A 26,439-nucleotide genomic window follows, 5' to 3' on the forward strand; every position below is an offset into this window, starting at 1 on the left:
TGTAGTCATCAGAGGTGATTTCTGCACCGTTTTTGTTGAAACCTCCATGCATATTGCACTTGAGGTTACCCGACTGAATATGCGTCGCCTGTCATGTCGAGAAATGGGCTATAGAGAGATCTAGTATGTTGAACTTGTAATTGTGTAGCAATAAGGTCGATGCTGTGAGAAAGCTGCTGGCAATGCTGATGACTATCTTTTTTTTTTTTGACAAGCTTCATTGTGTTTCTAAGCTCAAGTGTATTTAAAACAGAATCTTGTTTACACTGTGCTGCAGTGTCACTCACTTCTTGACGTTCTTTGTTATCTCTTTTATTTGTTCTTTTCAGTGCACAGAGAACAGTTGTACTTTGTGAGGCGTTAAGCTAGGGAAAATGGCATTGTGTGTTGCATAGGAAATCTGCTAGGTTGACACAGGCATTTCATGGGTTGCCATGGGCATTGCGAAATGCACGAGGTCAGCGACTGAAATAAACTTAGGTGCCTAGTATGTACAGTCAGCTTCCGTGATAAAGATGACAAGGATGCTTTCACAAGGTAAACTGTGATACAGCTGATACAGTTTTAGCACTTTGTTCTAAATAAGGTAACTGTTAGCCTGCTTGCGGGCGGCCTAGTCTTGCTAGTGTTGGGTTAAAGCTTCCTATTGGTGGTAAAAAAAAACAACTAAGCCTCTTTTATTAAAATACATGTGAAACGCAGAAATGCTTTTGTTAAGCAATAGCCTAACTGATCTTTTTGTGCTATTTGTGTTGCATTTAAGTTAGTAGCAAAAAAGCCTGCCTGTCCGGATTTTTTTTTTTTTTTCCGTGTCCTCAGTTTAAGATGTACTAAAGCAGACATCCAGTTTACAATTCTGCAGCAGGTATCAAAATTCCACGAACTGCGCTTCGCCGAATGTGTAAGAGTCAACACTTCAATTCGCCGCCGACATGAAATTGCCTTGGCCATGCAAGCTTTGCTAATGTCCTGTTCGCAGAATAGATGGATGTTCTGAGCTGTGTGTGTCACTTTTTTTTTTTTTTTTTTTTTTTTTGGCCACATTAATGTAAACATGAGTTTTTCCAGTTTTCGTTTCTCAAGTTCCTCTGACAATTTTAGGGCCTGTACTATTTAGAAATTTTTTTTCAGCAATCACTGAAATTATTATTTATGCAATGCATTTTTCAGTCGGTCAGTTTCAAAAGACCAGCCGGGATGTGCTTCCTGTCTTTGGGGGCTTCGGGCTGTTTGACCAGCTTTCATTCGTGCACTTGCTCAATCCTTGCACCATCTTCTTCTCTCTTTTTTTTTTTTTTTTTTTTTTTTTTTTTTTTTTTTTTTTACTGCGGCAATTACGGCTGTCCATTGTGTCAGGCTATCTCTCGCATCCAGAAACTGTTTCTATGCCTGTCCCAACTTTTCCGTGATGTGCACTCGTCGAGTACTAACACTCGTGCTGCTCTTGGCAGATGGTGTATCTCGTCCGACCTCTGTGCTGTGGAATTTGTGCACGACACGTGCGTGCCGTCAACTTTGTACGGGGCTCGAGTGGCATAGTATCTTGTGCACAAAGAGCGATCTTTCTTTTTTTTTTTCTCTCTTCCCTTTTCTATTTCTTTTTTTTTTTTCCTTCCTCTGTGTTTGGTGTGGTGATCTGAGCAGACATTTCGGAATCCTCCACGCTTATCTCGCTGTAGTACCCCACATTGCTTATCATCTCAGGCTGGCATCCTATCCAAATCTAATCTCAGTGGCAGAAACCTTGAGCTGCTTTGGACTGAAGACAGCGAGCTCCATGTTGCGCTTCGATAGCTTGAAAGCCCAGACGTCATTGGGCTTGTCATCACATTGACGTGTGTAACTTGAGACTTGAATTGTTTTGCCAAGTCTGTTGGCAGAAGAGTCCTTGCATTTCTGCCAAAGGCGTTAGGAAGCTTTTTGATTAAGTTCACATTATTTGGAAAATGTGAGTTTTCCTAAAGTCGATCTTGTATGCCTTTTGAGCGTGTGTGTGCGATTCTTCATTATTATCATCCTCCCTGTTTAGTCTATGATGGAACTGTGTGTGTACAAAGGAATCGTGACATCCTTTTCAAACACAAATCGGTCTTAACAGAAAGCTAATTTAGTTCTTTAGTCTTTTGTGTACGTCACAATAATTAGTGCTTATTCGTATCTGTACATTCATGGCATGATGTACCTTGTACGTATTCACATTGCCGGGACTGTTGAATGTTGAATAATACAATGCAAATGCATAATAAAAAGGTAATACGTATCTGTCATACAAAAAGACTCCTGATAAAGGCTTGTCAAACGTGAGTTTCGCAAGTTCGGCAAGCTGTTCTCGTTTGCAGTAGCATCCAGTGAGGAGCAGTACATGTATTGTGAGCATGGTACTTTTTGACATAGAAAAGGAGAGAGATGCAACTGCCCTGATTGTAATGCCAACCTTTCTCTTTCCTCAGAAGTCTGTTTGTTGCTGGCTGGGCAGAAGTGTGCTGCAGGTTTGCGCACAAATTGTGCGCTTTGGCCCCTGTCGAAAGCTTTTCACTCTGGTCTTAATTTTCACATTGGTGGCACCCTGCTGCAGAATTTAGAGATTAGGGAATTGCTTATCAAGTTGTAGCTCTGCATCAAAGAATGTCAGGTGGTCGAAATTAGTCCATAACAGTTCACTGTGGTGTCTCACGACCCAAATTGTATTACTTTGGAATGGTAAACATTGTCATTCGATCACTCTACCTTTCTTCTTTAAAAATTAGACTTGCTTAGCACACTCTCATTTCAAGTTTTCTTTTTTCCATCTGGATAAGATGGGCGACAATAATGTGCATTGCAGGGCTGCTTACTCTAGTCATCACGAACCCCATCACCATGGTGAAGACACGCATGTGCCTCCAGTACGCCGACCACCACATGGACTTGCCGGCCACCCGTCGCTACTCGGGCATGCTGGACGCATTTCAGAAGGTCTACAAGTATGAAGGGGTCACCGGCCTCTACAGGGTAAGGAGCGTAATGGCCCCCTGGTACAGTGTTCTTCAAACTGTTCTTTGCTGACCACCCAGCGTCCCGGAGAGTCTACGATGGTCTGCGGGGACTGCTGTAGGGCGGGTTATTGGATGATCATTGTCTTTAGGCAGATGGAAATATAGAGAGGCACTAGGAATGAAATTATTGTGAATTTCTTCCTATTGAACAGGTAGCATCGAAAACAATTGAGTGCTCATTAAATTGATTGATTGCCCGACATCGCAATTAGTCCACGAATGCCTTATTCATGATTAACTTTTGAACATGATTATTGGGTAATATGAGTATCAGCACTTCAGCAGTGAGGAAGGGAACGACAGATTGAGCTACAATGTTCCTACTAAAATGGTACATTTAGGTCTCCGAGGACAAAAGCCACCCATTGCTGCTGTTCAAGCCAGGAGAGGGGGGAACCTAGTCCCTGCCGCAGCTGCTAGTAACATGTGGGCTTGAACAAGGGGCTGGCAGCATACTAAGAAGGCACACAGATTCTATGATGAGACTGCCAGAGAACACTAACAAGCTACTTCAGTCTCTGCCTCTGGACGTAGGATTTGATATGCTTAATATGCACACTAACTCAAATTTTTGTGTCATTGGCTTAACGTTAAAGGCTACAGCTGCTGATCAGTAGCACAGCTTAACGTTTATTATCATTATTATTTAATGCTTAAAAGATAAACCACTAGATAGGTCTTTGCTTGCATATGCAGTAAACTTCCGCTAATTTGACTCTGGTTAGATCTTTACCGAAGCTCCCGGTCGGTGCCAATTCGTTTGTGTGGGCTCAAACTTTGGTTATTTCGGCCTTAATATGGGCCTTTGCCAGATAATATGAACTTGACCAGTTTGGTGATCCCTTCAGTGGCAGCATGTCTCCACGGAGCTTAGAGGACAGTGAATGCATTGAATACACGTCACCTCCCATTGACAACACCTATTTCCCGCCTGCCCTAGGAAGATTTTCAAGCTATAATGGTTGCTCTCAATATCAGATTACATTATTTATTCAATTCTAATGTACACCTCCCCCTCCCCCCCGCTCCCCTTGTAACTAGGGTTGATAATTGGCTGTAGATAGACCTAAACTGCCTTCGTGCTGCCTGTATGCCTTGCTGTATACACAGCGGTATTGCAGTGACAGTAACTTAGAAACTGGCCAGCATTATTCAACGCATGTTAGATATATGCCAATTTTTCTTGTAAAAGAACATTTTTGGTGTGCATTCAATTTTTACTTTGTCTAAAAGCTTTAATGTCATTTATATGTTAGTTTTTGGCTTTGGACACATAGAAAGCAGGCACATATTTGATTCGGGGATGTGTTAGTATCTGATGAATGCTGCCACATGATTCAGCGGTGTGTTCTGGCATTTTTTCTGCATCTTGTTTAATTTTACCTGCCTGGTAATTCAGTCAATTTCATCTGTCCCATCAGGGTCGAATTAATGGAAGTTGCCTGTATATGTGAATCCGTTTTGAAATTTTCTAACAATGCCCAGCCCTACTCATTGCTGAACTGGTTCGTTGGGTTTGAAAGTCCTTCTTTACAGTGGCAGTCTTCATTCTAGTAAATTTGTATGGAACTCAATATATTAGAGCCATTTGCTACTGCTTTTCTTTCACAAGGCCAAGTCAAGTCAGTGATAATGCCAAGACTGATATTCCTGTGGGAAGCAAGACTACAGCACAAGTTGCCTGACAAGTTCTTTGTCTTCCAGCAAAAGATACAGCCTGCAGAAGCATTACGCAGTCCTGAATAATTTCAACAGCGAGTTCCAAGGGTGGAATTAGAAAAGCATATCGTGGAAAATGTCAACAGAGTTCCAAGAATGGAATTAGAAAGGCATAACGTAGACAGAGAAATACAAATTGAACTGTTGAGAAATATGTAGTAATACAAAAAGAACAAGTCTCTCAACACAGTTAGTATTTCAAAATTTTCATTGAACTACACCTTGATACAATTGTCTGACATGATCACAAAAATAGCATCTTAGTTTACTTAAATGCTATTGTAGCTTAACTAAGGTTATAGTCTATGCGTTTACGTTAACCTACCAGCGTGGTTATTGACAAAGGACTTCGAGAACGCAGAACAAGCTCAATATTCCTCTCATGCTGTTGTTTGTACTCTTTATGATCGTTTTCATGTCACAGACCAGCAGGCCAGCATATCCACTCAGAATAGTTGTTAGAAAGTGGGGAAAGTTGATATTGATATCTGAATTCGTAATGTAAGCTCAACATTTGGTTCATGAGCCTTTATTAATAACTGCACAATTTTGTGGTCCAGACCCTGCATTCTGTAATTGTAATGCACGCCCTACAAAGTCATCGCCAAAGAGTGCTGCTTCTATTTTTCCTCGTGCAGGGCTTTGTTCCGGGCATGTTCAACGTATCCCATGGAGCACTGCAGTTCATGGTGTACGAGGAGATGAAGAAGGCTTACTGCAGTCGTTTCAATGTGTCGCCACAGGCCAAACTGGTATGTAGCGCATGCTTGCCAACTTTCCCGAATTTCCGTAAGGTTTACCACTTTGGCCTCATTCTACGAGTTCACAAATGTTCAAGTTTTACCAGAAGTTCTGTGCATGAAGAGGCTTTGCTCACCAGTCTCCTACCATACGTTTGGATATCTTACAATTGTGAAAGGACACTGTAGAGGCACCTGATTCGAGCAAGTTTATTCAGACACGTTCCTGAAGCAGGTGAAATCAACAATGGCAAAGTCGCTGGGTAGATCACTGCATTCTAAAAACAGTATGTTGCTTCTCAGGTTGTGCCGTCATAACCTTGCTCCCATGTGTGTGCTGGGTCTAAATGTAAATCATCATTAATGTGTGTACGTGTCCCTTAAAATGGTATGCATTCAAGGCGAACATTTAAAAAAGGAGCTGTGTATTCCCCAATGCCTGTTTATCAGCAATCAGATGATGCTCGCAGTGCTTTGAATACAGCAAACGTGTGCAGTTGAACCGCATATAACAGTATTCAAGTTCCATGAAAATTCCATTGATATAACCGATAATTGTTATAACCTGGTTCCATGAAAAAAATCGAAAGGGGGGGATGGCAGAGCTGTTGTGAGAAAACTATATTGAATGCCCTTCCCCACCTCCTTCCTCTATCTGGCTGCAGATTGTGTTCTCTCGTTTAACTATTTAACTCTGCTTCCTGCGTGCTACGATCGCGTGTAACAAGCTGCGGCTGTCCGCATTCAAGAATGGTACAGCTGCAACAACTGAAAAAAGGGGTCAAGGGCAACAAGCGATATGTGAGCTCCGCCGAGGCATCGCTTTGGTGTCTCCAAAAAGGTTCTTTTAAAAAAAATGCAAGAAGGTTGCCGCGGCAGCCTGTTAGCTTGAGAAATCTGGAAGAAACGCTGGGGTGAGATTGCCACAAGCATCTCGCTACCCGTGCCACCTGCTAGTTTACATAAGAAAACCCCATGTCCGTCAGCCTTGCTAGTTTATGCGAAGCTAGCCATCATTCTTCTCCAAGGCATCCAGGTGCTCCACTTAGTGCAGCAGAAGGTTCCTCGCGAAAACAAAGTTCATGAGGGACTGAATCGTCTGCCGGGCCTCCTGTGAGGACAAAGTTAAGACAATGTTAAGGCAGCCTGCCCTACCATATCGTCACTGCCGTGGTTGTTGTTGCTATCCGATAGAAGCACTTAATTTCCCTAGCAGTGTGCTTTCGTTTCACCGGCAACGTCTTGCAATGCTGATGATCAGCGGGCAGATCAGCCATCATCTGTTTCCGCAGAGTCAAACGAGGCTGAGAAACCACGTGGGGGGGGGGGGCAGGAATGACTTTGACGCAACCAACAAAGATGAGCTCAAAAACTTAATCAGTTGGCAGAACTACACAGAATGAGGGGCCAGGGAGCAATCTGGGAGCAGCGCAGTTGGCGTAGTCCATTTGTGTTTTGGAGGGTGGCGCATTATAGAGCTATGGGTACTGCCCATTCGCGTCCTAGGGGGAGAAGGGCAATTTGAGAGGCGCACGAGGCTGGCGATGTGGAGAAGGCTTGAAAATGAGTGTGCGGTGGCTGTTGGGGTGGCGAGCTATTGTGCAGTGGCTCAAATTTCTTTTTCTTTTCAAGGATTTTGCATTTCATTACCTTTTGGTACGGGCACCCAGTAGCCAGACTTAATCGTTGTAACCGATAACGCAGCATGGGAGCATTGTAGTAAGCAGGTTACTTCACCAAAGAAAAGATACAAAAGTTTACAATGCAGCAGCTTCTCATTGTTATAACTGATATATTGTTGAAATTGGTGTCGTTATAAGTGGGTTTGACTGTGTTACATAAAGCAGCTACGTAATAACAATTTGGTGGAAGCAGTCATTATTGAAAAATTAAATACAAATGCACGTGTGGCAGCACTAAAGAAAGGTGTTGCTTGCTACAAAAGCTGCGCCCAATTGTGTTCAGCTTTTACACCTTACTACTGCCATTGCTTTCAGTAGTCAGTTTCGGAAACATCCGTACACTTATAATTAAGCGAACTCTCAGATAAAGTCTGTTTAAAAATGTTTCACACTCTAATAAGTGTAGAAACTTTTGACAAGAGGCTTCGTTTTGTCATAATATAAAGGGTACATTATTTTGAATTTGTGGACAGACCTGTTAACCCTTTGCAGCCATGAGCATTTCACGAACTTTGTGGTCACACCAGTCCAACTGTTTCATGCGTTTTCAACACTGCACAAAAAGAGCACTCTTGTGAACAAACACGTGGTGATGTTCCTATTTCTAAAAAAAAAAATTTATTCGTAAGGCTAACGTGTGGATTATAGTGTCTCCAGCTAGCATCAGATTGCAGGCCACTACAGGAACCATTTTTCCTCAGGTTCTCGTCGTTTTATTTTTATTATTCTTTTTCCAGTGCTCTCATTCCAAGAAAGTTGCTGTTCATGTAAAGCCAGTGTATCTACTCGGCATGAAAATTGCTTTGAGATTTACGAAAATCATGCAAGTTCTTTTTGTAAACTGCGCGCTGAGACCGCATTGCCATGCTTTTGGTACTTCACGGCACAAAAAGCACGCACAAGTTCCTTCAGGTGTGCCGATAAAGAAAAGTTGCTGCCATCATACCCAGACGCTGCAAGGTGCAGTTGTGAATAGTTGAAGAGGTTGCAGATAGGCACTGCGACAAATGCAGAGAGAAAACCGGCACGCGGCGCTTCCCCAACACTGGAAAACTGGTGTTCCTCGACAACTGACTTTGATATTCTTCATGCATGGGCAGGGCCAAACGCGTGATTGCTAGGGATTACCACGACAGCCAAGCTGTGCTCATGTTTTTCATGTTTTTTGTTGGGTGTTGAGCGTGATAGTAGCTGCACTGCAAGAGGCGGGTGACATTGCATTGATCTTGTCTTGTTTCCAGGGTACCTTGGAGTACCTGACGTTTGCTGCACTATCCAAGCTGCTCTCTGCAAGCATCACTTATCCATATCAGCTGATGAGGGCCCGCCTCCAGGATCAGCACCAGAATTACCAGGGCCTCAAGGAAGTCATCGTGCGAACACTTCGGTGAGTCATGCGGTCATCCTCGAGGGGTGTCATTAGCTCCGCAGTTAGGGCTGGGTGTTGATTAAATATTGTAACTCTGTTAATTGGCGCCTTTTAATCAATTGATTGGTTTTGTGTGTTTACATGCATAAGCTGAAAATGAATAAAAGCCGGTGGTTTATCACAGCATGTAAACTTTAAAGAAAGAAAAAAGAACACTGGTCTTTGTTATTGCTTCAACGATGCTGCACAAATGTACATTCAAGCATGTGAAAGTCAAACGCTATTGCAGGTTCAGCTGCAGAGGTAATGCAATTTGTAACAGTATCTGGTAATAGAGGGTTGGCTTTCTTATTAAGAGATGCTCCTCGAAACTTTTCTTTTATTACTCGTACTAGAGGTTTCAAAATTCAACTGATTAGAGAGCTTTCTGTGCAGATTTCAAATGTCATTACTTTTTGTGTAGCTGTTATTGTTTTTTGAGTTATGTGAGGCACAATGGCAAAATATAGTCATCTTTGTGGGCACCTTATTATGTACTAAAGTTTCACAAAAAGCATCCTGCTGTAGCTTGTTTAGCTCTTTGTAAGTAACAGTGCCGATATCTAGCCAAACTGTGTGTACAATTACTGGAACTATGCAAAAAGTTTAAGAGCATTTCAACTAATCTTTTTCTCAATTCCCCCGAAATATGTTCTTGTACTTTCACAACAACTGCTGGGAGATATTCCAATTTCAAGTAGGTATCAGCACTGTACATGTCTTCAAGAGTATGTATGTGAAATTTTGGTAGTATAAGACAATTATAAATGTACAAGCTTACCGTATTTATTCGCGTATAACCCGCACCAAAATGTGAAAAAACGCGTTTAAAAAGTGGGGGTGCGGGTTATCTGCGAATTTTTTCCTTGGGAGGGGGGGGGGGGTGGGGGGGGGTCGGCTTCACCGCAATGTGCGGCAGCCTCCCCGTGTAGTCCGCCATCCCCATCGTCATCGACGCTTGTCAAGCCGATGAAGGGCCAACGAAAGGCCAAGCATTGTTGAGCCTCGCGTTATGCCCCAACCACTGGCACGCGCTGGAAAGCTTCGGCGCGCGCCGAAGGGTCAAATGCGTCAAAGCGTCGGTCGGGAACTCGCTGAAGCGGAACGTCGCGCAGCGATTATGTCTACTGCCGATGCTAGAAGTTTGCCGACGCGCGGCGAAGCTGCGCCGGCGTGCACCAATGAGAGGCTGCGACGCCTCGCAGGCGTCAACCAATCGGAGGCTGCGGAGCCTCCGGCTGCTAGGCCTGTAATGGCCGACCGTGCGGAGACGCCGGCACCAACGATTGTCCGAGTTTTTTGGACGCACGACGCGCGCGACAGTGTTCCTGAAAGACAGTGTTGTGATAGTAGGCCGACAACGACACGATCAACCGACCGACGACCGTGGGTTGTGGCAGTGCGACGTGGATCCGAAGCGACTTCGAACGACGCCGACTAATCCAACCTGCCCACTGGGTTCCGCCGGGCTCGGTACGATCGTCTGCTAAAACAGCCAACCGAATCACGATTGCCGCAACGTCTGTGCTTGTTGTATGTGCATATTCTTGTGCTCAAAACGAATGGAAACACGTTTACGAGCTCCGAAGTCTGGATAATCAACACTCGCCCATTGCCGATGTTGTTTACGTTACGCGTAGGCCTAGCGCGTCCATCGAGTTCGTAACTGGCGAGTGAACGAACTCACCTGAGAAACTCTGTCGAAGGAAATGAATTTTCAGGTCCGTTTGGTGCTGCAGTGATTTAAAATATGGCACTCTTGACTTCGTGTGACCTGTGATGTGGTGAATGAACCGTGTCGAAGTTGGGTTGGTCAACCGCGGCGTGTTTCGTGAGGTGTCGGTTGACTCAAGTTTAACGGGCAAGCTCTGCGCTGTTTCCAGTGGTAAAGATAACTTCCGAAAGCGAAATACACTAGTTGCCGAACTATTGGAAGTACTTACATAATCAGCCGTGCCGCCTGTTTCAGCTGACACTGCGCTCTTCTATTCGGCATGTGAATCCAGTTCAGTACAAGTTCACTGTACTCATTCACTCACTTCTTTCTAGTGCGTCCGTCTTTTGGGCTAGTCGGGCATAAATCGCTCGTGAAGCAATCAAGAACACTGACGCACTGAAGCATACGTGACAACGCAGTCATGTTTGAGTCAGTGTGTCGTTATAGTTGAGCACTGCAAAAAGAAATTATCTGTTTGCAACGTGTGCCCTGTGTGCAGTGCATAGCAGGACCTGCATCATGCAAGACCTATGCATGTAGCAGCGTATACCACGATTGCTTCGATGCCCGCTTCAGAAGCAGCAAGTACTGAGTCAATGAAACTGTAATTGATTTTTTATCTCACTTTTTGCTTATGGAAAGTGTAGATGGTGTGAGTGCATTGTGGGGAAGGTGAAAAGGTGTCATCAGTGTTTTGTGCAGTCGGTATGCTTAAACTGCTGGAATCCCTTCAGCCTCTACTAAATGTTTCTTGCTGCGATACTATAAATTGTAGTCAGGACAAAGATCTACTCAAAACCAAGTTACTAATGCATCTGCGGAGAATGTGTTTGATTAACAAGTTAACGCTTCCACAACAACAATATGCCGATGCACAGCATATGTGCTTACAATAAATACATTCCGTAAAGGTGAACGACTGGGCCTACAATATCAAACTTTGTAGTAGCACTGTAAAAAGGGCTGCCATGCGTATCAGCTACAACGAAAGTGCTGCACGTCCAACCTTCTTCCTTGGAGGCACTTCTATAAAGACTGTTCGGGCCCTTCCCATTCTGGGTGTAGCATTTAGCTGTTCTCTCAACTTTTCCGCATATGTCACCAGCACTGTATGTAAGCACCGGCCCTTTCTTGGGTTTGTGTCCCGTGTCTCCCTTCCCTGATGACCTAAGGTTTTCCGAGCACTCTACACTTCTATCATTCTGTCACGACTTGAGTACTGCTCATCAGTATAGTTCCCGTACCAAACTCGTGACGCTAACAAGCTTAAGCTTGTTCAGCGCCGGACAATACGCACCCTTTACTCCCGTGTTTTCGGTTGTCACAAGCTCATGCCAGCCTTCGAGGATTGCCTCAAACCCCTCAAGTAGCACACCCTGCAACACCAACGCAACATTGCACTAGTCTATACTGCAGGGTGTTTGACGTCTCTCTGGACAGCACTAATCTTTCTTCAGTTTGTCTGAACAAGCGGTCAGCACAGCCTGAGCCCTCATCACGCCTCTATGGCCCGACACCACAACTCCATGATTATATCTGGCATGCAGAGCTTTCTCTCCACCCCCCTGGCGATTTGGATTCTCCTTCCTTGGAACCAGACTTCATTGGCACTCCTGTGTGTTGTGCACCTGTCGAATGTATGCGTGTGTGCTGTGCTGTGTTATTGAGCAAGTGTGTATGCACGTGGAGGGGAAGGAAGTGTCTTCTGCATCCTGCAAATTCCTGCTTTAGATGGCTGGTTATCAGATGCTCTAACATACAGGCATCAGCCTTCTTTTTAGTCTAGTGTGCCAAGTTACCACTAATAATAATAATATTATTATTATTATTAGAATCATCACTTCGACCACATTGATTGTGTTGAAGCCAGCGTGACACATAATTAAAAATATTTCTGAAGCTTTGTGGGCTCTCTCTTCTAAAAGGAGTGCCAAAGATGTACGTCTTCTTCATGAACATAGTGGTGTTGTCTCGAACACTGCTGATGCCTTTGCAGAACATTTCTGTTTGCTACATCGTGTGAAATATGCTTCAAGTAACCTTCCTTTTCAGTCTGGCACAGTGTATGCTAACAGTCAATGAAAACCTCGTTTCCAAGTATATGAAGTGCCTTAAACTTTCCCTTTCTTGTGGTGTTGATGGCATTTCCTCCACAGAGCTTACCCCTTTGAGACGCTGTCTACACAATTGGGCACAGCAGGACTCTTAAATGCTTCCAACACTATGGCATTAAGTTATATGCACAAAACGCACCATGTGAAATTTTGATACACCCTACATGATGCTCCACTCCTTAGGGTCGATGAAATGAAAGATCTTGGTGTGTACTTCGACAAAATGCTAAGCTTCTCTTCACATAGATAATTACACAAGATGCCCTTCACGCTCTTGGAATTGCATGCCGTATATTGCATGATTTCCACTTACCTGTTGTGTTTCTGAAATTCTGCTGTGTGCCTCCAACTACTAGAGTATGCCTGTGTAGCAGGGGGCTGCAATGAGCAAATCTAATTCTGACCTCATTGAACGCATCCAGAATAAATTGATGTCTATCTTCAAGCACCACTTTTGCCATTCTGGCGACCACAGTTGAGCCTTCTCAAATATACTTCAACTCGCACCTCTAGATTCAAGTCTTAATTAATTGCACCTTTTGTTCCTGTATAAGGTGGTCCATGACATTATACATTCCTTAAAGCTTCTTGATCATATGCATTTGTTTTTGCCACAACAGTATACCAGGTAGCATTCCACATTCGTAGCCTGGGCTTGTTACAAGATTGTGCTAATAAGACTCGACTCCAAAACATACTTCAGAGTTCATTTCCTGTGTATTGTGTATCTGTAGATGATCACGTAGGATTAACTTCCTTTTACTTTTCCGCATTTCCGTTTTTCCCTATTTGTTTCTCTATCTTCCATTTTTTTGTCTACTACATTCATGTTTTCTCTACATTTTGTCTCACATGGTGCTCGTTAAGTGCACCAGTACAAAGGCTCTCTAGCTGTTCCTGGGCACTACAATAAAAATTTGAATGATTGATTATTATCGTAGTATAAAATTGTGCTTTTTAAGTATGTACTAGTATACTATTTTAGTGCAGTAGCTTTTGTGCAATTAAAAAAAGGGCATGAATTAAGAAGAGAGTGAGAAAATGATAGATGAAAGGTAGGGAGGTTAACCAGGACTGAGCCTGGTTGGCTGCCCTACACTGGGGAAAGGGAAAGGGGGACGGAAAGATTAAAAGAAGAGAAAGTCCACTGGGGATATCAGTCGGTCACTTCGTTTGGATCACAGACGCTGACTCAATCCGATATCTTTCAAATATCGCAGCAGCGCTTTTGTGGCCTTTTGTAGCTACGATATGCGAGGCCATGGTCCCAAGATCTTGTTCAAGGTGCACGGCTTTCCATCTAGCTGATTGAGAGCTGTGCAGAGGTCTTGCCTTTCATCTTCAAAAGATGGGCAGCAGCACAGTAGGTGTTCTATGGTTTCCTCGACACCGCAGGCATTGCACTCGGCGCTATCAGCCATTCCAATCAAAAATGCATATGCATTAGTGAATGCGACGCCCAAATGTAAGCGGCACAGCACTGTTTCCTCATTTCGCGGAAGACCTGGTAACAGCCGCAGTTGCATAAAGGGATCGAGGGAATGCAATCGATGTTACGTGAATTCAGGTGTGTGCCACTTTTCCAATGTCAAAAGAGTGCGCTAGCTTGCCTAAGTGTTGGGCTGCGTCGGTCCGCGATAAAGGTATAGAAACAAGGGTTGCTCCTTCGTGGGCTTTCCTAGCAGCTTCGTCAGCAAGGTCATTGCCGGAGATACCGCAATGACCAGGCAGCCACTGAAACACGACGTCGTGTCCTTTCTTGTTCACGTGATGGTGCATTTCTCGTATCTCCGACACGAGTTGTTCACATGACCCGCGACGAAGAGATGACAGAAGACATTGTAAGGCCGCCTTTGAATCGCAGAATATTGCCCACCGATTAGCCGGTTGGTTATTAATATAATCAACGGCACCTCGAAGGGCAACAAGCTCCGAACCGGTCAATGTTGTCAAGTGAGAAATCTTGTATTGGATGCTTAGTGATCATGATGATATAACCACTGCGCTGGTGGAGCTGGTCTGAGTGGAAGAACCATCCGTATATATGTGGACTCGATCAAAGTAGAAAGTGTGCAAACAATCCAGAGCTGCTTGCTTCAAGGCCAAGGTAGGCAGGACGGTCTTCTTTCTTATCCCTGGAACCGTAAGACACACTTGAAGTTGCTTTAAACACCACAAAGCTGAGGTTGAACGTGCTGAGGGTGTGAAGCCCGATGGTAAGGAGGCACGATGGAGGCTGACCTTGTTGGAGAAGGACACCTGTGGTCGTCGTTCTGGCATGAATTAAGAAAGTGCAATAATATGCTATGTGCCTGATCATATGCATTGTGCTATTGATTTCTTCTGAGTTTTAATAATGGCTGGCTACTGTATGCAGTGTTGTGCAATAAAATAATATGCCACAGCAATTATTCCGTGCCTCGCAGAAAAAATTGAATATATCTTTCTCGGTCAAAACATCATAGCAGGCTGAAAACAATAAACTGCAATTTTTCTTTTTGTGGTGTCGAAGTGTATAAATTGTGAAAATAACCTGTTTATATATTTTTTATACTATGCAAATGAGCTGCTCCCATACATTCGAATAAGTGCTTCAATAGTACGACTTGGCAAAGGGCAACGAAAGACTCCTATTAAAACCCTTTAATTCTCAAGCTTGTATTATCTGATGGTATGTCATTTCATTAATTTAAAGAAAGGCAAACTTGATATGTGGAAACCAGTTACAATAGAACATGGCCCTTACACTGTGAAAATGTTTTGTAGCAATACACTCAATGTGAAGGCCTCCGGATGCGGTGTTGATGCATCAAAACAACCTAGAATAATAGAGGTGCTCCATGGGCTAAATTTGGCAGAATCAAGAATTGGGGGGTGACAAGATACGAATTGCATACATTTTAGCTATTCTAGCTTTTTTTTTCTTTTTTCTTTTTTTGAGTGCTACAGGTGTTTCAATTCTGTTGTGCTGATTTTCTCAGAACCCACTTTTTCACGTTTTTCTCATGCACCAACAAGCATAATTATATTGACACGGATGCTTTATCTGTATCCGGTTACCGTATTTCACCGGCTAAAAAATGTTAAACGTTATCGCTCGGTGCAGGATGCGCCTGAACGTATCGGAAGTTTCGCGAATGTTATCGATGGTTCTGTCTGTTGTCGACGAACCTTGCTAATCTGATTGCATACGCGACACGAATTGTGTTGTAGTTTCTGGAAGGCGCGCGGGCACCAGCGAATAGGCTGTAACTTTCGACGACTGACGTATGCAAACCGACGCGCTTGACCCGCAGATGAGATTTTCTACGATTGCCGACATTGCTCGCCGCTATCGTTGCGATTGAGCCGGCACTATTTATTTACCGTCACTACTACGTGGCAATATTTCCAACACAGATTTTTTCAGTTATACATTGCACGCCTAATTCTTACATAGTTGGCTGTGCAATAAGCTACCAAAGAATGAAATGGTACAACAGTTTTTGATATATGGCATCGCCGCGCAGGTGTTCGCAAAGCGATCTTGCAGACAGACGACGCGCGAGCGCTGATGCCGATATTTTGTACGCTATTGTTACTTCAAAAATAAAAACAAACTGTTGCGGCAGGTGTATATTCATTATTCAAACGTGTTTTTTATATCTAAAAGCACATACAGATCACTAACTTATTGTTTCAAGCTTAGTTTACAGCAGGCTGATTTAGGCCGGACTTTGACGGATGAAGACGGAATAGTCCAGCAACAGTGCGCCGCAGCCGAGGAGCGAGCTTCGGCGCGCGTCGGAGCTTTTCTCCAGTGGTTGCGCGCCCTTTCCCTACAGCCGAAGCGAAGCGACGCGTTCGCTTGCCAGCGCGCGCCGAAGCTTTCGGCGCGTGCCAGTGGTTGGGGCATTAGGCGCTGTTTAGTGTACTTACCCCAGTTTGCACTGTTTGCCTGCTTTGTTTTGGCATCATGAGTGCGACTCGACGGCAGTGTTTCACAGCGAAAGAGAAGCTAAAGATTATAGCCGCTGCCGAAGAAATCGGCAACAGAGCTGCTGCAAGACAGCATGACGTCGACGAGTCGTGCATTCGCGACTGGAGGAAGAAAAAAGAGAGTCTCGAAGCAACGAACCGGAACAGGCGAGCGTTTCGGGGTCCGAAGACTGGCGCGTACCCCCACCTCGAGACGCAGCTTGCGAAGTTCATTGAGGAGCAGAGAAGTCGTGACCACGCTGTTTCGACTGAGATGACGCAAATGGAAGCCCTGAAGTTGGCCCGGGAATTGAACATTCCACGTGAGTTTCGTGCAAGCCGTGGATGGCTTCAGCGCTTCATGCGAAGACATGGATTTTCTATGCGGCGGCGAACAACCATGTGCCAGCGGCTTCCTGAAGCCTACGAGGAAAAGTTGTTGAACTTTCAACGATATGTGATCGCACTTCGGAAGGAGCACAGCTATTTGCTGTCTCAGGTGGGAAATGCTGATCAAACACCTGTGTACTTTGAGATGCCGATGGACACGACCATGGAAAAAAAGGGCTCCAAATCAGTCAGCGTGCTGACCGGCGGAAATGCCAAGCTGCGCTGCACAGTCATGCTATGCGCTTTGGCTGACGGCACGAAACTGCCCCCGTATGTGATTTTCAAACGCAAGACGCTACCTAGCATTCCACTGCCCCCAGGAATCGTTGTGCGTGCGGAAGAAAATTCGTGGATGAACAGTGGCCTAGTCGGTGACTGGCTTCGAGTAATCTGGGAGCGAAGACCAGGTGCCTTGCTGGCACGCCGGTCGATGCTCGTACTAGATTCCTTCAGAGGCCACTGCACTGATGCGGTGAAGGCTCGCCTTGCCGAGACCAGCACCGACCTCGTCATAATACCTGGCGGCATGACGTCCATGCTACAGCCACTCGACGTGTGCCTGAACAAGCCGTTCAAGGCACACGTGAAGCGGCTGTATGCCCAGTGGATGGCCGACGGCATGTACGCCCTCACACCGACGGGACGCGTGCGAAGGCCTGATATTCCATTGCTGTGCCAGTGGATCGTGGATGCGTGGAAAGCGATACCGGCCGATTTGGTGCGCAAAAGCTTTAAAAAATGTGCGATCAGTAATAGTCTGGATGGTTCCGAGGACGACTACGTCTTTGAGAGTGGCGATGAAGCCTCGGATGGCAGTAGTGAGAGCGGCGACGATTAAGAATCGGATAACCAGTGACGTGGTGGCGGTCGTTTGAATAAATGTTCTGAAAACGAAATGATCACTGAGTGTGAGTTGCATCTTTCTAGCGCTCATTTTTTTTTTTTTTTTTCAGGTAAACGTGTGGGTTATACGCGAGCTTTTTTTTTTTTTTTTCCGCCGAGTTCAAAGTTAGGGGTGCGGGTTATACGCGGGTAAATACGGTATATTCATGTGATTGTGAAAACAGTAGTTGAAATGTCCTAACTTTTTCTTTCATAGTTGCACTAATTGTATACGCTGTTTGAATAGATATTGGCATTTAGTGGTCTACAAAGGACTAAATTAGCTACAGCGCAAGGCTTTTTGCAAAAATTTATAACACAATAAAGTGCCCATAAAATCGCTCTATTTTGCCATTGTGTAGGACACAACTCAAGAATTATAGCGGCTACAAAGAAAATGACACATTTGAAGCTGATTGTGATGCTCAATAAGTGGGTGGATTTTCAAATCTCTAGTATAAAATTTTTTGTCAAGGAGCATCTCCCCTTAAATCATACCAGCCATATAGACTTGCTTGCGTGACGTTGATGTTCCTGGGGTGTGCATCACCATTTTTACAAGCACAATTATGTCCAGTAGAAGAAAGCTCTTCGTTTGCGACCTCTTCACGAGGTCCAAGTGGTCGTCAGTTATGGGCATCAAGCGACATAACAAGCAAGGGAAATGGCTGCGCCACTGCTAGCACTCTCCTGATTTTGGTTATGTGAACCTAACGGATTACTCGCCATTAAAGCTCTAATTGATTAATCAGGAGGTTAATGGACCAATTTCCCAGCCCTACAAATCTGTGCTATGCTAAAGCATCAAAACTGAGCTGAGCTAGTTGGCAAGAATGTGTTATATGAAAGAACAGCATGAAAGACGCAGACAAAGACCTGGGAAATGACACAAGCACTGAAGAAATGGCACATGGTCGATAGGGTTGACAGGGAAGTGCAGTGGTCCGTATGACTTGTATTGTTTGGTCGTTGATTGCTGCCTGTGTCATTGTATCCCCATGTTCTCTAAGGCTCAAATCAAATATCGATATGTGTTTCAGTTAACGAGAGACATCATGAGAGCACTTTTCATGTCTGTTGAGGGTAATGTGTCAACCAAGCGTTGATCACCAAATTGCCGGGGGAATTGCCATACCTCCAGAAGTGCTTCGGTTTTTGAGCTGGCTAGTCAGCTTTGCTCTTGTTGCTTGTTTGCACCCAATACCACTTCTTGTTGAATCTACTTGTTAATTGTTCTCACTGATTTATAGATATGCTTTTCTTTGGTGTTGTTGCAGTTTTCTATTTACTTACCGTATTCCTGTTGCTTTTGGAATAAACCAATAGAAATCAGCGCTCGTGGCGTCGTTTACTAAGTTTTTGTCCTTGCCTTTTGCGCTGTTTTTCTTTTTAATAACCGTGTTAAAGACATATCGGCACGACATTCCTGACTTTCCTTTGTTTGTGTGTGTTAAGCTGCCTAAGGCAGTCACACCAGCCGACCAACCACCTTGCACCCATTGCACCAGCCAGTATGCAATGGTGTTCAAACCTTTCTAAAAGCAACTTGGACCAATGGTCGGCACACAGCAAATTTCTGGAAGCAGTTTGCTTTGGAATGACCAGTCAACCCTTGTGTTTAGTGTCGAATCGCTGTGCGGCTTCGCTGCATTACGTATCTTGCCTCGAGGCTAGGCTTTGTTGTTATGCATTGGCACCTAGCGGCGGAGCTGCTTTCGACAGAAAAATGCACGAAGTTTAACCTTGGTTATAATGAATGCAGATATGAGTTGTTGGATGTAGCACAGTAAATCAAATGTACCTCGCTGATATTCCTGTGTAACAGATATATCAGTAGAACGAATACTGATATATAGTGAAAACATTTTCAAGTCTGATATCTTCATTATAATGTGGTTCTACTTATAACGTGCGTCCACCTCCCCCGACCCCCATCCTTCAACTTCTCACACACGTACATACAAACACACAAAGTGTGTGCTACAGGGTTCTTTAATTTTGGTGTGGGTCATGCATGTGAAAATGCGTTATTTCCACTGCTACTTTCCATATTTCGCGATCGCACTGACCCCCGCTCATGTTTGATGTGCTCACAGGTACGAGGGCCTGCGAGGTTTCTACAAGGGCGTCACGGCCTACTTCCTCCACGTGACCCCAAACATCTGCATTGTGTTTCTCATGTACGAGAAGCTGGCTCCCCTGCCCGAGCAGCGCTCCTAGTGTGCCCAGACCGATGACAAACTGGCGGGAGAGGGCATCGCCATCTGCGGTTCGCTCGAGCCCGACAGGGTTGCCAACACCATGGACGAGACCCGCTGAGGGCGTGTGCGGGGCTGGCATCGACAGCTCTACTCTGCTGCGTCCATGCTCACATGGACTGTGTTAGGATGTGTGGCTCTTCGGTCTTGTCGGATGCAGAACTGCTGGTGTGGTTCGAGGGTTGTTCTTGCGCACGTGGGGTCGGGCATGCTGTAATGGTTGGCTTTCAGTTCTTTCTTGAGCCGTCGGCGTTTCAGTGTGGGGAATGTGCTTTTAGCATTGCCTGCGAGCAATGGCAGTTGTCTGTTTGACATTGGTAAATGTAGCATACATTCCTGTGTGATTGCTGATGGCGCAGAGGTTTTATGCAGAAAAAGCAATGGCTGTGCCGGATCTTCCTTTGATTTTGCGAATGCTAGGGTCCAAACAGAAAAGGAGGCAGATGCCTTGATGGCGAGTACTAAGCATTGCATCCGACAGGACCGAAGAGCCCTTATTGAGGCTGATGGCAAGGTTGCATTGGCCAGTATTTATTCAATTTCTCTCGTCGCCTTTGGCGAAGCTGCCTGTGTCTTCTCGACGCATCTCCTTTTTGTTACTGTTGACTGCTTCTCATCTGGAGCTTTGTTACAGGCCTATGCTGTTGCGCGCGCTTAAATATTGAACAGTTTCTTGTTCCATTCATTCTCTTTTGATGTGATTTGTTTGCTAACGACACTAGCTGTTCAAAACTAAATTCTTGTTTTCATCACCCTCCGCTTTCATCTGCCACTCTGTGCCCCCTTCTCTAGACCATCATCTTTCCTTTCATGCCTGCATCACTGAAGCATAATTGTAAAAACTGGATTCAGATGACGGGACAAGGTCTACCCGTGCACCGTGTTATGACATGGTTATTCATCTGCATCACATCTTGACATGCCTTAATTCTTTACACATGGGCAGTATGCCTTTGTAAATGCAGTAGCATGCAGTGCATTACCAGAACAAATGCCTGAGCACAGAAAGACTGCACAAGTGTTCAATCCGCACTAACAGCTCCAGTTGCCATACATAGTTTCGAAGTGTATCAAGCTTGCGTAGGGCTGTGCCGCCGACGAAAGGAGGCATGGCTTTACAGTGGCATGAAGCCTTCGGCGGTCATTGCCCATGGAACTTCTCGCCCTGGAAAGCCCTAGACAGTAAGGACTGGAGTCTGCCTCCCTCTATGGCACTTCCGCATAGTGGGGATGCCACTCGAGGCCAGCTGAACACCAAGAAGCCAACAGATGTCATGTGTCCAGTGACTTCGTTTCTTTTGACAGAAGCTGTACATGTCGTGATGCCCGTCATTTCGTAAATCTAAATCTTTCCCGTCATTTAAATCCAGCTTAATCATTCGCATCTCTAAAGGCATTCTTCATACGCTTCCCTTCTTGATCTCACATACAGCACTGCAGTAGATGCAACAAAAGGCATGGAGGCAATCTCTTGTCATTATGTGCCACTGAACAGTTTGTATGCTGTAGCCTTTATGATAGCCTTTCACTGCACTGTTTGTGCTAACCATGACGAGTCTTGGCAACCTGTACCTGAGGCTGGGCTTGCTGTGGAAAAGAATGGGCTCTAGCTGGTATGTGCGTGTATTAATGTTAGCACTTTAATGGCATGCCTGGGCTGAGAAACAAGTAGCAGCACTGGGTGTAATATCTCGTGACAGCTTTTTGTGAACCAGGGTTGTCCTGTGGCATTTTATTGTGCAACACTTATTTGGTACGAATGTCTGATTGTGTGACACTTATTGGCACGACAGTGGCTTGATGCTGGGAAAATTCCCATTGCTGCAAAATCCTTCACAAAGGCAAAAAGTTGTTGTAAAAGAAAGCCTACATGAGGCGAGACGTACATGGCACAATTGCTGGACTAAAAACTGAATGAAAGTTGTTGACGTGAACTTGCCCAAGGGTACCACCATGCACATCTGCGAGCATAGAGGCAACTCCATGATCACATTGTGCTACGTGCTTCAACAATCTCCAAAAACTCCATCTGTTAGTACAGCAATTGTTGTCTACTTTTTTTTTCTTGCATATATGATTTTTTTTTTCACTAGTTTTTTTTTTTTTTCTTGGTTCTTTGTTTACCAACTTGCTTGGCCTTGTCCGAAGTCTACGCAGCTGCGGGATTTGATGAAAGGCCCATGCCATTTGATTGAAAATGATGCCGCAAGATGTTGCATATTAGTGCTGCTGTTAGCAGATACATCCTGGTATTCTGCTAAAATGTTAACTGAAACACTTATGTACCAGCTAGAACTCTCTCTATATATATATATTACCATGTTCCTAGGTTGTTGCGATGACATCGCCTTGTTATTTATTGTTCGCCACTTATCACCGTCATCGTCCATAACCACCATGTTTTTTGTTTTTCTCCTCCACATGTTGTAGGGCGGTGTGTTTTTAAAGCATGCACATCATCTGAGCCTCGGGTTGACACGCACGCTGTACGAGAGTTGATGCGGGTGCCTCGGGAGATGTCTCTGAACTGAGTGTATAGACAGTTTCTGGAAAGCTGAAGTGCGTTGCTCGCATTTTTTTTTTTTAACAAGACTGTGATAAACTCTTTTCCGGAATGGTTCACGGGTCTGTTCTGGAAATGACGAAACCAAAGTTCTGCTAAGAGAAAAAAAGAAAACTGAAGATTTTAACCTGTTTGTGTGTGTGTGTGTCAGGCCAACTTCCGAGGCTCTGAAGCTGTGGTTGTCTCGCGCACGATTCACCTTTGCAGCTCTTGTCGTCGTTTGGAAAAGCGACGAGAAGCGAGGACATGGTGTGTCATGGCTGGTCCTCTCAATCCACTGCTGCTACGCGAGTTGTGATGTCTGTACAGGGCCACAGGCAGCATCGTTAGTGTCAAAGGCTGTGCAACTTAGTGAAGCATCCTCATGGAGCAATGTGTACTACATGACAAACGCCAGATTATGATTGTGTATTTTTGTTTGTCATTGCTCTCATGTCATGTAACTACATCCATTATGTATAAAAGAACTATGGTTATCGAGCAAAAATGTGTCTTGCTGGTTGTTTATTGATAGAAAAGCGTCAAATTGCCTGTTGAATGAAATAAGCAGGCATCTGTAGCAGCAAAACAGCAACTAAATTCCCATTGGCTGCGATGCCAAGTCATGTGCATGCCTCGATGGAGAAGAGCGGGCGAAAAGCTACACAAAGCTACACTTGCTGCTGCACTGGTAACCCAGGTGTTGCATAAGGGGAGAGGGCATCTCCACAACGCCATGTCACTCTCTCTCAGAAGCCTGTGTTATCCATGCGTTCTGTGTCCTCGCAAGCTCTCGCCTGCGTTCTAACTTCGCCTAGGTAATCACTTTAAATTATTGTATAAATAATAAATTCGAAAAGTACAAGACTGCTATCCAGAGTGATACTGTAACAAGGGCAATGATTGAGGCTCCAGAGCACTTTTAGGGCCAGTGTCAATCGTAGTGTGTTTTGGCACGAAAACAAGATGAATGCAACCAGTGGTGGTTACCACAACTAACCCCTTGGCACACGGCAGATCGGAGTGTAAAAAAACTAACTGCATTGGCTAGCTCTGATGTCAGAGCAAGCACACAAGATTTCCGAGTGTTGCGACAGGCCTGCGCTGTGAAACTTTTCTACTCGGTGAAAACGCAAAATCGTTGGCGGTACCGAGTTTTAAACCTACAACCCCATGCTCGGAAGTAGTGTTTTACCCACTTGGCTAAACCAGCATCTCCTAGATTGCAGGCCTGTGCACTCTGCTTGACGACATCATGCTACTTGGACCGAAAGTTCCATTGCCAAGCCTGGCATGACAAAAAGCACTCCCGTCAAAATCACCATGGCTACTCGGCCGTGTACCCATTAGAATTTGTGGCAATCGGACAAGGTAGCATCTGTCTAGGAGGGGTTTGCCAAGCACCTCAACACGCTTGTTTGCCCGCGAGGAGTTCATAACTTGAAGGACCACTCAGTGGCGTTCAGTTGGACTTTAATGCTTTTGCATTCACTACTCCTAAGGTGCTTAGGTGTCCTCGGATTTCTTTTTCCTTGCTTGCCAAGGCAGCCGAATGCCCGTGGCAGAGCTCGCCTAACTTGAACTTGTGATACACGTGTGACTGTCGTCAAAATCTCTCTGGGTCAGCGCCGGCTACTGGTTCAGGCTGTCGCTGTCTGCAACGATATAGGAGAATATGTGTTGTCGCGATGCATAAACAGCAGAAACTGGGAAAACGGTAGGACACTTTAATTGGGCAAATTGAAAAATGATTACGCAGGGACCTCATCTTCTCCAATGCGCGAGATCTTCGTCTTTCTCTATGTTCGCCATATTGAACATGGCATTTGCCTCCCTCCAGAGAGAGCATCGTCCCAATGCTCACTGAACGACAGGGAGATGTGTCGGACAACATGTGGACACTGCACTCCATTGCAAACAATAGGGCTTCAGTCACAATGTGCCCGACTTCTGGTGGATGCTGCCTCACCCTGTAGGAATAACCTCATAGTTCTCATCGCTGAGGCATCGTACAATCTTGTACAGACCAAAGTACCTCCCAAGTAGCTTTTCTGAAAGCCCTCGCCGACGGATGGGACTAAACCCACACTTTCTCACCTGGCTGATAGGTGGTGTATCGGTACCAGATATCTTAATGTTGAGCGTTGTAGTCCTGTTGTTTGGTGGTTCTGACACGAGCAAGTAGTATTGTTCTTCAGCCCATTGAGCGAAAGCTTCAGCGTCCATGCCTCTATCACTGCAATCCTGTGGTAACATTGCATCGAACATCGTCACTTCAGGGCCAAGAAGAAGGCTAAATGGTGTTTTCGCGTTGTTTCCTATTGTGCAATGCTCTAAGTGAATGTGATGTACGGTAGAGTGTCATCCCAATTCTTGTGTTCGACGTCTACTTACATACTCATCATGTCCACAATAGTCTTCTTCAACCACTCTGTTGGGCTATTTGTTTGATGATGATAGGCTGTGGTTTTTCGATGAGCTGTGCCACTGTGGCTAAGCACTGTCTTTAGGAGTGTAGCCACAAAGGCAGTCCCTCCGTCTGTTATTATCACCGTTGGCGTACCGTGCCTCAGAACCACATTTTCAATAAAGAATCGCCCTGCTTCGACTGTGGTGCTGTTTGGAAGGGCCTTGGTTTCTGCATAGCATGTCAGGTTAATCGGTGGAAACTATTATCCACTTATTTCAGTACTCGAAGCCGGGAATGGTCCGAGAAGGTCCATACCAATTTGGGTAAATGGCATCATGGGCGCTTGGACTGGTTGTAGTAGCCATGCTGGTTTCATATGTAATGGCTTGCGTCATTGACAATCGAGGCATGTGCGCGCGTAATATTTCACCAAGGCAGCAATCCTTGGCCAGCAATATTTCTCCAACTCGGGCCAGTGCTCGCATGTAGACGAGGCGGCCAGATGTTCGTTCATCATGGCAGGTTTGCAAGACCTCATGACGGATAGACGTTCGGACGACAAGCAGGTGGCTGCTTCTGCTTGAAGAGAAGTTCTTGTTGTAGAGAACATCATTACAGAAGCAGAATAATGGCAAGCTTGCAAATGTTTTGGGCACGCTTGTAATCCAGCCTTTTTAAAAGGTAATTAGTGGAAGCTTACTATCATCCCGCTGCTGACGAGCAATGGCGGCCGTGTCTAAAACTCCTATAAAAGCCACGTCTTCGTCAACATCTGTGACTTCCTACTCACTCAGTGACCTTGAAAGGCAGTCAGCATCATTATGTTGCCGTCCGGACTTGTACACCACTATCATATCAAATTCTTGAAGCCTCAGGCTCCAACGTGCTAGTCAACCAGACGGATCATGAGGCGGCAAAGTGAGTGAGGATCACTGATGACACTGAAGGAACAGCCATAGAGATATGGGCAAAACTTCATAACTGCCCATACCAAGACACTCCTCTTCTGTAGTTGAGTAATTAGACTTGGCCCGTGAGAGCGTCCTGCTTGCGTATGTAATTGCTCTCTCAGCTGAGTCTTGCCACGGCTCAAGCATAGCACCAAGATCTGCATTGCTAGCGTCTGTGTGAATTATGTTATGAGCATCCTCATCAAAGTAAGCCACCGAAGATCATTAAACGCTGCTTCTTGTTCTTTGCCCCATACGAAGGCAACATCTTGTAAGGCGCGTTACCGGAGAAGCTATATATGAAAAATTGGCAATAACTCTTCAGCAATATGCGCAGAGACCTAGGGAACTCCTCACTGCCTTGTCCATTGGTACTGGAAACTTTGTGACGGCCGTGATCTTGTTGGGGTCAGGGTGGGCACCTTGATGACTCGCAACTTGACCTTAAGAACTGGAGTTCCTCGAAACAAAAGTGACACTTTTCTACTTTCACTGTTAGGCCGGTGGACCGTATCATTTGTAAAATCGCCAGCAGCTGTCTAAGTTGTTCCTCAAATGTTTCCAAAAAATAGATGATGTTGTCGAGGCATATTACACATGTCTGCCACTTCGGGCAACCATGAGTCGCTGAAAAG

At 45.0% G+C, this 26,439-nt stretch overlaps 1 protein-coding gene across 2 annotated transcripts in view; it reads left to right on the forward strand.

The window, feature by feature from the left end:
- Positions 1-25,049, forward strand: part of LOC142588010 (solute carrier family 25 member 32) — a 34,496-nt gene extending 9,447 nt beyond the window's left edge. For both annotated transcript variants that reach the window (XM_075699433.1, XM_075699435.1), the window contains exons 4-7: positions 2,825-2,991; positions 5,393-5,506; positions 8,418-8,563; positions 19,741-25,049. In XM_075699433.1, coding sequence (XP_075555548.1) covers positions 2,825-2,991; positions 5,393-5,506; positions 8,418-8,563; positions 19,741-19,864 — 551 coding nt within the window. In that variant the 3' untranslated portion in view covers positions 19,865-25,049. The remainder of the gene's footprint in view (positions 1-2,824; positions 2,992-5,392; positions 5,507-8,417; positions 8,564-19,740) is intronic.
- Positions 25,050-26,439: the final 1,390 nt, after the last annotated feature.

This window comes from Dermacentor variabilis, chromosome 7 (genome assembly GCF_050947875.1).
Source record: "Dermacentor variabilis isolate Ectoservices chromosome 7, ASM5094787v1, whole genome shotgun sequence".
Taxonomy (NCBI): domain Eukaryota; kingdom Metazoa; phylum Arthropoda; class Arachnida; order Ixodida; family Ixodidae; genus Dermacentor; species Dermacentor variabilis.